General features: G+C 45.3%; 2 protein-coding genes across 2 annotated transcripts; one reads left to right on the forward strand and one right to left on the reverse strand.

The window, feature by feature from the left end:
• The first annotated feature begins 6 nt into the window (after positions 1-6).
• Positions 7-4646, forward strand: fam151a (family with sequence similarity 151 member A). Its single transcript, XM_025052586.1, has 12 exons — positions 7-779; positions 858-1007; positions 1347-1509; positions 1782-1839; positions 2036-2043; positions 2083-2164; positions 2415-2491; positions 2559-2695; positions 2794-2949; positions 3133-3215; positions 3307-3486; positions 3588-4646. Exons 1-12 carry the CDS (start codon positions 671-673, stop codon positions 3879-3881), a joined length of 1497 nt encoding a protein of 498 aa, XP_024908354.1. The 5' UTR covers positions 7-670; the 3' UTR covers positions 3882-4646.
• acot11a (acyl-CoA thioesterase 11a) lies at positions 4404-10928 on the reverse strand. Its single transcript, XM_017042151.2, is given in 15 exon segments — positions 4404-5151; positions 5548-5985; positions 6708-6791; positions 6941-7007; positions 7091-7146; positions 7410-7548; positions 7624-7743; positions 8044-8105; positions 8211-8302; positions 8427-8562; positions 8638-8742; positions 9269-9329; positions 9440-9509; positions 9725-9971; positions 10854-10928. Coding segments are annotated over 14 exon segments (1890 nt in total). The 5' UTR covers positions 9963-9971; positions 10854-10928; the 3' UTR covers positions 4404-4929.
• Between the last annotated feature and the right edge of the window lie 1312 nt (positions 10929-12240).

Here is a 12240-nt window from a genome sequence, read left to right on the forward strand (position 1 = left end):
AGAACAGCAGAATTTTTCTGGGTTCAGCTGATTTCTCTGCTCCTCCATTTCAGCTCTCAGAAACAACGACTGTCTGAGTTTCACTTCCTCATAAACTGAACCAGGGTGCAGTCAACATGGGGCTGGCTCCTCCTCCTATTGCTCCTCCTCCTATTTCTCCTCCTCCTATTGCTCCTCCTCCTATTTCTCCTCCTCCTATTGCTCCTCCTCCTATTTCTCCTCCTCCTATTGCTCCTCCTCCTAATCTCATGAAGTATGTGGTCAGACTGGAGCTGACTGTGTAATTAATTCCAGGAGGAGGAGAAGCAATGAAATCAGGTGTTGATTTTTTTTTTTTTTTAATCGTGTGAACAGTTGATTCCTAATGTTTTGGTTTTGGTTCCAACAAAAAGACAGAAATTAACTAACAAGGATATGCATCGGTTTCACGATCTTAGAAAAGACGTATGACTAAAACGAAACCGAGCTGAGAGTCAAATGTGTGAGGTGGTCAGTGGACCAGTGTGTGATAAAAAAGGAGGATTAGCCTTCACGCAGGTTTAGATCTATAACCTCTCTGCTCTCTCTCTAGCTGCTGGTATATACAGTATATATATATATATATATATATTCATTTTTTACCCAATCAGATCCACCACCTCCTCTTCCTTCATTCTCTCCTGGTGGAGACATGTTGGACTACCTTGTTCAATCTGGTGACATCAGCCGACCTGATGGTCTGCAGGCCACCTGGTACCACAGGGCCAACAAGAAGGAGGAAATGAACAAAGCCTTAGCAAGTAAAACACACACACACACACACACACACACTTACCCAAAATCAGTATGAATAAATCCCCCCCCCCCCCTCCCCTCAGGTGATGCCATGATCCTGGAGGCTGATGTCACTCTGGAGGGCTACGGCACAGTCAGTGAACAGCCAATCCCCATCATGGCCCACCCTCCAGACATCTTCAGTGACAACACTCTGGGCCAATGGTTGGATGCAGTGTTGACCTCCAGAAAAGGTCAGCACGTCTTCCTGACCAAAGACGTTCAGATTACCCAACCATGGGAATCCATAAACACGTCCAGGAACCGTGCCGCCTGGTCCTGCTGTGGTCGCTCGTTGGACCCAGTCTTGGTCCGAGGAGCTGGTTCTCCTGTGATTCTAGGCTGAACCGGTGGTTCTCCCTTGGTTTTAGGGAGTCAGGGATTTGGAGCGACCTGTAACGGGCGACGCTGTTGTCCTTTCTCTGCTCCTCTCCAGTTTGGAGGTTTTCAACGGTTCTGGACGACATCTATTTGACACTGTGGGAAGTCGGAGCCGGTACCTGGGCTAAATCTGGACCTTTTTTCCTCCACAGGCATCAAGCTGGATTTTAAAACTTTAGCATCAGTGGGCCACTCGCTCGACCTTCTTCAACAGAAGAACAGCACCCAGGAAATTAACCGTCCAGTTTGGTTAAACGCAGACGTCCTCCCGGGTCCAAACACACCGGACTTTGTTCTCCCAGTAAATGGAACTGTGTAAGACATGTTTTATGGTGGTCCTCGAAGACACTGATCCTCTAAAGTCCAGACAGTCGTCTGAGGTCAGAGGTCAATGTGTGTTATGTTCCAGTAACGGTGACAGAACGGCAACAACACATAGATACTGATATAATATTATTTTAAAATCTGGACCAATCAAAACACCAGGTGACTTTATGACCTCATACTGTGTCATACTGTGACAAATGATCACTGGAACTGTTCTTGGTCTCCAGCTCTTTCCTCTCACTGAACTCTCCTTTTTCCAGATTTTTGCAGCTTATTCAAGAACGATTTCCTGTGGTGACGCTGTCTCCTGGATGGAAGGTATCAGTGACCAACACAGCACAGGGGAGCACTCCTTATATTTACTGCATCACTGAAGGTGTGTCAGATCAGCTTCACCTGGTGGAGGTTTTCTGTGAAACCCACTGGAGCTACTGCACCTCAGCTGGAGTCAGAAAATAAAAAACACCTTTTTTATACCAGTACATCTAACAGCTGAGGCTGCCGTGTTTGACAGGTGTCCTACATGTAGGCTGTAGACATGTACAGCCTCATCAAAGACGTCGGTCCACCGCTGTTCACCGAGTCCTACACCAGGTCCATGGTAGAAGACATGTACAGCCTCATCAAAGACGTCCCACAGAAGGTGAACATCCCAGAGTTTTTCCCTGAGAACCTCTCTCAGTTCTTGGCCCTACTCCAACTGACGGCAACAGGTAAAGTGCCAGCTCTACGGTGGTAAGAACCCACATCCAGACCTACCGCCACAAGTCCCGACAGAGGACAGAGTAGGACATGTGATCGTCCACGGACGTTGGAGCAGGAAGAGTTTTGTAGTTCTATCGCTCTGTGGTTGTGACCTCCATCAGGGTCCAAACTCTGTGACATCTCCACAGGTAACGTTTCCTGTCCACGCCCTCCTGGTCCGCAAGGGCTGGCAGCACCTCAGCTGGCTCCTCCGTCAGTCCTCAAGGTAGGACACGCGTGGTTCTTTAGGTTTCTTCCTAGGAACGCTGAGCCGACGTTCACTGTGTTTTTAGGTTCAGTCTGACTCTGTGGCAGGGATCCATCCACCCAAACGTCAGCGACTTGTTGTTTGTTCGTGACAACACCCACCCATCCAGGGTCTACTACGACATTTATGAACCAACGCTGTCACTGTTTAAAGAAGCTGCAGGTCAGACACTCAAAAAGACTTTTCAATCCAAACGGTTTTTGTTTTCTCAAAGGTGTGGAACAACAAATCAAAGTCGATTTCGTTGACTTGATTTTCAGGGCAGCGCAGCCGCATCCGGAGTTTCTATCCTGGAGGAGACCTGATGGACTTCCTCTGTCCAGACGACAGGGTCACCACGTCCTCAGTGTGCAGCAGTCTCTCTGTCCACTGGTCCCCCGTCACTGACCGTCTGTCTGTGCTGGCTCAGCTCAAAGGTGAGAAACGCCGTAGCTGAGTCTCAATTCAGGGTCTGCAGCCCAGGTTGGGGTCAATCGGACCTGGTCCCAGTTCCGTTAAGCTTTTCAAAAATCAAAAATATTTCGATCACATGACTTCAGTGGAATCGTCCAAAGGCAGAACACGGGCCGTAAATTGAGCTTCTAAACCTGTGTGTGCAGACGGTTCTGGAGGGATGTTGGTGTGTCAGGTGTCGGCTGTGGTGGACGGAGGTGAAGAAGGTTCAGAGGCCGTGACACTGGAGGTACCGTCATCAGAAACCTGTCCCTCCGCCCCTGAAGGGGGGAGTCGAACTGTAAACTGACACGTCCTTCTTTGTCTGCACGTTGGTGCAGGACCTTCTGGATCTGCTGGCCCAGAGTCCAGATGCACCCTGGGGCATTTACCTCCAGGTTCACTCCCTGAAGCTTCTGGAGGCTTCGCTGATGTCGCTGAATGCAGCCCACAGCAGTGGGCTGCTCCACAGGCCCGTTTGGATCAGCGTGGACGGTTTACAGAGCAGCGAACAAACCCAGGTACTGATCCGTACTGGTGTCATGCACCAGAATCACCTCTGGTTCTGCTGATGCCCTGAGGTCAGGTGACCCAGCTGAACGACCTCTCGTCCTGTCATTAGTTTGTTTCCAGGGTGGAGAAGATCTTCCCCTACGTCACCCTCGTTCTGACGGGGCAACAATGGCCGCCTTGCTTGCCAGCGGCAGTATCCTCAGTGTCTCAGCGGGTGGTGCTGCGTCTGCACTCGGCTCTGCTCCCGGAGGAGGAGCAGGAGCTCCACGCTGGGGCGCAGGCGTTGGACAGATTTGACGTCGCGGTAGAAGAGCAGAGCGCCGCTCAGGTGTTGAACGCAGCGCTGCGGAAACGTGCAGGAAGACCTAGCACCACTGTGTACGTGGTCAGAGGAACGTTCTAGGACCGAGGGGTAAACAATCTACACCACTGCTGCCCTCTGCTGGGACATGGCTCATATTTTAAGTCTGATCAATCACAGGTTCGTGGTGGACCAGTGAGCGTAATAATTAAGATGGAGATGAATCAATATTCCTATAAATAAACTTCTCTTTCTGTATATTTCTGGAACAGACCGATATCAGCAGGTAGAGGGCAGTGTTTCTCACCTCTTTTTTTACCTGTGACTAATCTAAATGCTGGGATTATTAATCTGAAAAAAAAAATGTCCATAAAAACCTCAGTCTGAGTGAAAATGTCTCTTCATAGAGTTGTTGTATTTCAGTCACGACTGTTCATCTGGACCGGGTCTTCTAGAACTTTCTAAACTTCGGTCAAACCGGGCAACACACGCTGAGAGTTGATGATGGGATTTTAATATCCAAATTGCCCAACATGTTGCAACATTTGCTAACACTGACTGACATTTAGCTGAAAATTAAACTATAAGCTTAGTAAAAAATGACCAAAGAAAATACCATCAACATTTGTTAAAAATTCCCTTTTATTAATTCACAATATTAATTTACAAGGGTAAAACACCCTCTAGTGGCCAGTTATAAAAGCTGCTAATGTGATGGTACCAAAGAAGGACTAAAATATTGCACAACATTGAAACAACTCAAATTACAACCGTAAAAAGCCCCCTGGTGGCCAATCAGTTAAGATGCAATATGGCTCTTTTCCCACCAATTTAACAATTTAAGCAAAAAAAAAAAAAAAACTAAAAGTAAGTTCTGTACATCTTAAAATGTACCAAACAAGGACTAAAAGTTTACCAAACTCCAGCTGAAATGCAAACGTTACCAACGACATTTGATAAAACTGACCTGATCTAAAACGGCTGACATTATTTACCACACTATAGAGCCCCCTGGTGGTGAGAAGATTCAACCGCTGACTTTCAAACAAGAGAGTTTTCAGTACAGTTGAATGTTGTTGTGGTCTGAGAGGTTTACGTCCTCAGTATGGGTGTCCTACCTGGTGTCCCAGAGTACATCCTGCTGGACTGTCTACAGCGGTGGACACAGACCCTGGGCGTCTGTGTCCCTGCTGTGGGAGGCTCCCGGTGGACTCTCAGGCTGAGCCTGCTCCTCAGGAGGGAAGTGCAGCCTGTTCTCAGTCAGGTATCGGCTGCAGGAGCAGAAGGTGTGGTAGAAGTAGGAGGAGAGGCCGGCGATGTCGGTGGAGATGTAGGGAAGCACCTCCGGAGACGCCTGGTTGTAGTAACTGACCTAGACAGAACCACAGACACCACAGCAACTGGAGTTACAGTCTGGTTCTGGTTCTGGTTCTGTGAGAATTTTAGATTTATATTTTAACATTTAGCTCTTTGTTTTGGTTCATGTTATTGTTGTTGAACTGATGGAGTTTTTTTTAAACTGAAGGCTTTTTTTTAATAGTTTTATTGTATTTATGGCTTATTTTTATATTTATCTTTGGACCTAATTATACCAAAACTAATGATCACTTACTACTATTAATCACTCATGATTATTATTCCTCACGTCTTTCAGAATGTTCCTTTGTTTTGGAACAGACTGTAACCACCTTTTGGCTAACGTGGCCACCGTCCAGGTCACAGCCTGACGGCTGCCTGGCTCTGCTCACGGTCCTGGTTCTAGTCTTACCAGTGACATGTTGTTCTCCATCTCCAGTATGGTGAAGCCGGCACACAGAACCTCCCCTCTGTTAAATTCTTCAGTGGGCGGGTGAGAGGGGAGAGAGACGGAGCGGAGAGCGATGATGTACGGATCTCTGCAGAGAGACACGCTGATCAAAACGTTTCCTCTGGTTCTTCTTTACCAAACCCCCCCCCCCCCCGAGCGCGGGGCGTCTCTACACACAGAGGTCATTTGGTGCAGGAGAAAAACAAACAACATAATTCACTAAAGGGAATAATGTTGGAGTTTGGAGAACTCCACTGTCTGGTACCGATAGTGTCTGTCCCAGCTGGGTCTGTTACTAAGCTCAGCCAACAGACCGAAGGCTGTGTGAGCCGGGACATCCACCTGTGACTCCACCCTGAAGCTCAGGCTGGACTTCTGCTCCAGAGTGTAAAGACGGACCTGGAAACCAGAGGAGAGAGAAAGTTTCTTTGACAAATTACACTCTGCCAAAGTCCATGGAGAAAATCAGTGATTTTAGTTCAGACCAAAGTCCATGGAGAACATAAGAGATTTTAGTTCAGACCAAAGTCCATGGAGGAAATCAGAGATTTTAGTTTAGACCAAAGTCCATGGAGAACATAAGAGATTTTAGTTCAGACCAAACCTCATAGAGAAAATCAGAGATTTTAGTTTAGACCAAAGTCCATGGAGAAGATCAGAGATTTTAGTTCAGGCCAAAGTCCATGGAGAAGATCAGAGATTTTAGTTCAGACCAAACCTCATAGAGAAAATCAGAGATTTTCGTTCAGCCCAAAGTCCATGGAGAAGATCAGAGATTTTAGTTCAGACCAAAGTCCATGGAGAAAATCAGTGATTTTAGTTCAGACCAAACCTCATAGAGAAAATCAGAGATTTTCGTTCAGCCCAAAGTCCATGGAGAAACACAGTGATTTTAGTTCAGACCAAACCTCATAGAGAAAATCAGAGATTTTCGTTCAGCCCAAAGTCCATGGAGAACATAAGAGATTTTAGTTCAGACCAAAGTCCATAGAGAAAATCAGAGATTTTAGTTTAGGGCATCAGTAATTAACTTCCTCTAATATTATAAAAAAGAACTATGTATTATTTGTAATTTCTAGATAAAGTACCACAGAAACAGAGTTCTCCTGAACGGCTCAGACCTTGTCTTTCTCAGAGCTGAGGCGCCAGTTCTTTTTGGCAGCCAACATCTGCAGAGCTGATACGTTGTTATAACTTAGATACACCTGGAAAACACACACACACACACATTAGCTGTACTGCCACAGACTACTCTACATGGTTCGCTTCACCGAGTGCACATGGAAATACACCTGGTCAGGTGAGTGCTATGCTAAGCTAAGATCCATTCATGTGTAAGCTGGGAGTGAGGGACCTGGTTTCTGGGATCCCAGGGGACAGAGCGAGGAACTTCACCCTGGGTACGGGAAATGATGTACTTCCTGAAAGTACACAGAGAATACACAAACACTGAGTAAAATCAAAGGAAGAAAGAAAGAGGAGGGAAAGTTCCGAATGGTTGTACCGGTCCAGTCTGATCTTCTTCCTGGCCACAGCCTCTCGAAGCCTCCTCTCTCCTTCCTGTTTATCACAGACATATGAGAAAATAAAACTACATTGAAACAACACCACCGTTTAATGACAATATTTGACCAGTAAAAAAAAAAATCCATTCACACAATCATAGCTTTGCTGAACTAACCGCTGCCCCGTGTGGTCAGGCTATGTTACTTCCATCTCTAAGCAGCGGGTCAAAACCTCACACTGTACACTGTGTGTACTGTGACCTGGTGAACGACAACATTTACACAACACACTCCTGCGTCAACCTGCGTTCAACTTACCAGGGGTTCAGGCCGTAACCATGGTAACGTACACGGCTTCCCCCGGTCGTCGAGCACCTCGAAGGTCATGAAAGCAGAGTTTATGTGTCGGTTTGGTCCCGTCTCCTGATAGGCCTCCGCTCGTACTCCGACCTCCATGCTGTAATAACGTTAGACGAAACGAGCTAACCAAGCTTTCTCAAAATAAAACCCTCGACCGTCGACTCAGCAGCACCTGTTTTTGAAGCTGTTGTTGACGATGGACCTCAGCAGCAGCCGGTCTCCAACCTGGGACGGAGCTCGGAACTTAAACATGTCGATGGTGCGGAGAGTGGGACACGCCTGGCACAGACGACTGGAGGAGGAGGAGGAGGAGGAGACCAGGGACATCGTTTACTCTCGTTTATCACGACCCACTTCTGGGTTCAAGTCCAGGTGGGTGAACTATGACACGAGTACTAGTACGTGTGGGCATTGTTAAACTTGAGTCAGAGGAAAGTTCAGGACACGTTTGTGTTTTGTTAAGTGAGAAAATGCGGTGTTTGTCATAAAAAAGACACAAAGCTTCTTCATTAGCACGGTGCTAACATTTCAGTACTGTGTTAGAAGGTCACATAAAGCCAGTACATGTGTGTGTGTGTGTGTGTGTGTGTACCTGGCAGCAATCATGGCCACGTTCACCATCCAGGCCATGATCTGTCCTCCGAACGTGTTCAACTGAAGATCAGAGACACAGACGTGACAAAGACAACATCCAGACCAAAACAAACGCATCAGACAGGTGGATGGATGGATGGATGGATGGATGGATGGAGATGTTACCTGATGGTTGGCATGTGGAGGTAGAACCAACTCCACACTCTCCACCCTGGTCTTCTCTGCTGCCACTGCTGCGTTCACTGCCCAGTTCTCAGCTGTCACACACAGGTCAACAAGACAAAAGCCAATGACGAGGACGCTCGGCCGACCCAAGGCTCTGAGTCCTCGTGAACTTTACTGTCACGTCATGAGACAAAAGAGAGCGCTCGGCCCACCCACCCTGTTGGATGGAACCGCAGGCGAGCAGATCTTTGACGATGTCATGGTGCAGCATCCTGACCCTCCGTCTCTCTGCGGCCACGCTGTACTCCTGCTGCTCCCTCTGAGTCTGAGGAACCACGGGCTGCAGGAGCAGCTGTGGGGACACACACACCTGTCACACACTGGACAGCCCACACTGCTGATGTCCACGTGGGCCACGGACACAGACCTTGTTCCCGGACTCTGTGCGCTGGGTGACGAAGGTGGCGTAGGCCCGACAGACCCTCCAGTGACGGTCGGAGAACAGGTCCTCACAGCTCACATGTATCCCCACCTGACGCCCATCACGGGTCCAGACATTTTTATTTAGAAATGAGTCGAATTATTTTTCCATTTTCAATCAGTTTTAATGTAAATGTGGCTAAACTTCTGATGTTTCATTTTTAAAAAATCTGTTGGCAAACGATAGCAGTTTCTCAGCAATTGTTGTTTGGCAAAACTTTTGGTCATTTGGTTTTAACGTTTATTGTTTTTGGCCAAATGATGGCTGAATTTAAACTATCAATTGAATAAAAGTTGTTTTTTTTTAAATACCAACTAAAACAGAATTCAGAATTTGAATAATAAAAAAACGACCAAAAGAAAACTAGTGACGTGGCCAGAATGACCAATCAGAGATTGAGCAAAAATGCCTAATAACTAAAAAAGAAACTTTCAATTAAATTAACAATTGATTCATTTGAACCAGATCAAATTCAGTTTATGGCAGCACATTTTTTGTTTGTTTGTTTTAATTCAACAATGTTTCTGCTGTAAACACCGTGACACGGCAGCTGCTTTAAATCAGTGGACTCTCTGACCTCCAGGCTGGTGTTGAACGCTCTGTTCACCTTCGCCTTGATGTTCACCACCTGGCCCACACTGAATGACCACAGGGAGGCGCCAAAGGAAGAATTAGGGTTTTTTTTTAAGTGCAGACACAAAGAAGGGTGACCCGGGAAACCCTTGTGTGCAGCTGCACTTCCTGTTACCTGATGGTGTGTTCAAAGTGAATGTCGTCCATGGAGGCGGTGACGCAGGAGCATCCAGCGTGTCGCTCCGCTGCGTGTGCGACCACCACACGGGACATAATCAGCCACAAAACATTGGAGACAAATGAGTCCAACATTTACAGCTACTTTCATTTTTTTTTTTTTTATATTTTGCTACGTGGGCTAAAATGTTAGTGTTTTTAAAATGAATGTATATCCGTTATCTGGTCACCACCGTGTAACAACACACTCTAGTACAGTAGGTGGCGGTATGACCCCACTGACCTGAGAGGCAGGCGGTCGAGTCCATCCATTTCAACAGCTGCCCCACACTCAGCTCCTGGCGGTGGTTGCTGTGACACGGCATCACCATCTGACTCATTTTCACCTCCGTGGGGTTCGGCCTGCTGCCTTCCTCCTCCTCTTCCTCCTCCTCCTCCTCGTCTTCGTCTTCTTCTCCCTCCTCCTCCTCCTCCTCCTTCACCTTTTTCTTCAGATCACCTGGCACCACTGGAGAGGTCATCTTCAAAAACTAAACAGAAAGAATGAAGAAGTTGGAGACCAGCGGTTCCCATCAATTCCTTCTTTCTGCTCCTGTTGACTAGAAAACAATGGCAACTTTTTTGGACGCAGGAGTACAATCCTATTTAGAGGAAAAAAAACAGCAAGAGGAAAAAATAAATTAATAAAAACTGACCAAACTGACAGAGCTAGTACTGTTGTTCCTCCTCCTTCAACTTCTTGCTACTTCAGTTCAACTTATTAATTATTTATAATTAATAAGTTATTTATTCATACCTCCTTGTTTTTAAATATAAACCCACATATTTTACACCCTTTGTGTATGAACTACTTTTGGGGAGGTGAGGGGGGGGGGCATCAGTGAATCAGTACGTGTGACTCATTTTCACAAGGCAAGTCCCAACACCTCCAGACGGGGCAGCAACTTCCTGAACCCGGAAGTGACATTCCGTCAACACGACGGTGTTCGTTAGACAAACAAACCGACATCACATTTGTGTTAGTTCTTAGCAACGCATTTAGTTAGAAAGTGCTGGACGGCTGGATGAACCGACTGTCACGTGACACGGCAGCAGAACGAACAGCTCGACGTAGCGGAAAGCTCCACCCATATACTCTCGGCAGTACTTCTTCCCAGAACTTCTCAAAGTGGGTACCGTTAGGATAGAAATTAGTGCCGGTACGTGCGAACCTAACCGTATTCAAGGACGAACACTCACGTGCACACACGGCAGCGGCAGAGTTGACCAAAAATAAACTGTAGTAAAAACCGTAATGTACATAATAGTCGACCAACGAACTATAAATTAACACTCGCATAAACGAACACCCACACAAGATAAAATAGTAACCGGAGACATTTTTAACAGTTAATCATCCTTTTACAACTCACCGTAAGTTTTATTAACACGAACAGACAAACCTGACAGCGGCCAGTAACGTGTCAAAAATAATAGAAGGCGACGAACAACAAACCGCTTCCTATGAAATATTTCAAAATAAATCACATAACATGACCCTTAAAATTAAATATTGTACGTGGGTTTATGTGATACTCTATTTGTTTTCTTTTGAACGACAACAACAACTCACAAAACAAGTAGACTTAATAATATGTATAAAATATTCGTAAACAAATATAATGTAAATGAGATGTGACGCACAGTAAACGTAAAAAGACGGCTTTAACTTTGGAGGTAAGCAAATCACTTCCGGTCTTGGTAGAAAATACATGTAACTTTGTGAAACCAGTGACGGTCGAGCTCCACAGGTAAACAACCAACAGGAAGTTCGTTTTTTACCTCTCACCTGTGTGACTTTACAGTTAGTTGTGTTTTTTTTTTTTTTTTTTTTTTTTTGACGTTTTTCCATGCTGCATTTGTGGGCGTGGCCAGGTGAGGTTTAAAAACATCTCTTTTCATTAACCAAATACAATAAAGTGCTTTACGTTAGTCATGAAATCCTATAAGATGTAGATACATTTTTTAAATTTTGTATAATTTTAATTTCTGTCAACACACTAGTCTTTATAAAATAAAATATATTTTTAAATATATATATTTATATATCAAAAATATAAACAAATATAAATATATATATCAAAATATATATATATTTATATTATAAAGACTAGTGTGAGGCCAGAAATTAAAATTATACAAAATAAAAAAATATTAAATATATGATATATATATATGATCATGTAGATATATAGTTGTTGGTTTTACACAGACATTGAAATGGTTTAATTTACGTCAGGTCATATTTTGTTCTGCCTTTTCTGTTTACTTTATGTTAAATGTGGAAGAATTTAAAAAAAATCAATGTCGTGGCTACTGTAGGTAAACGTATCTTATTCAAATGAAATATGTTCTAAGAACATCATCAGTCACCACCACATCAGTAAAATACTAATTAATAATCTGCTCGTGTCCAGAGAGTCTGCGTCCTGTTCTTTGTCCCCGACCCAACAGTCCACGTCGGTACAGTTGCACCAAGGACATCCATTATGACTCACATTATCCAGAGTAAATAATGGCCTCCACAGCCAATTTCCCTCCTTTCATGGCTGAACCGATTTCAACCGGCACCGTTTACACCACAAGATGGCAGCAGCACCGTGCAAAGATGAGCCCACGACGCGCTGGACATCTCTCAGTGACATCACCAGGGACAGAGGGTGCGCGAAGGACAAACGTCTGAAAATGGATGACATCATGTCCCTTAATATGATCAAACATGTGGTGGTGCCAAGAAAGAGGAGGAGGAGGAGGAGGAGG

The sequence above is a fragment of the Cynoglossus semilaevis genome, chromosome 20 (genome assembly GCF_000523025.1).
Source record: "Cynoglossus semilaevis isolate Cse_v1.0 chromosome 20, Cse_v1.0, whole genome shotgun sequence".
NCBI classification, from domain to species: domain Eukaryota; kingdom Metazoa; phylum Chordata; class Actinopteri; order Pleuronectiformes; family Cynoglossidae; genus Cynoglossus; species Cynoglossus semilaevis.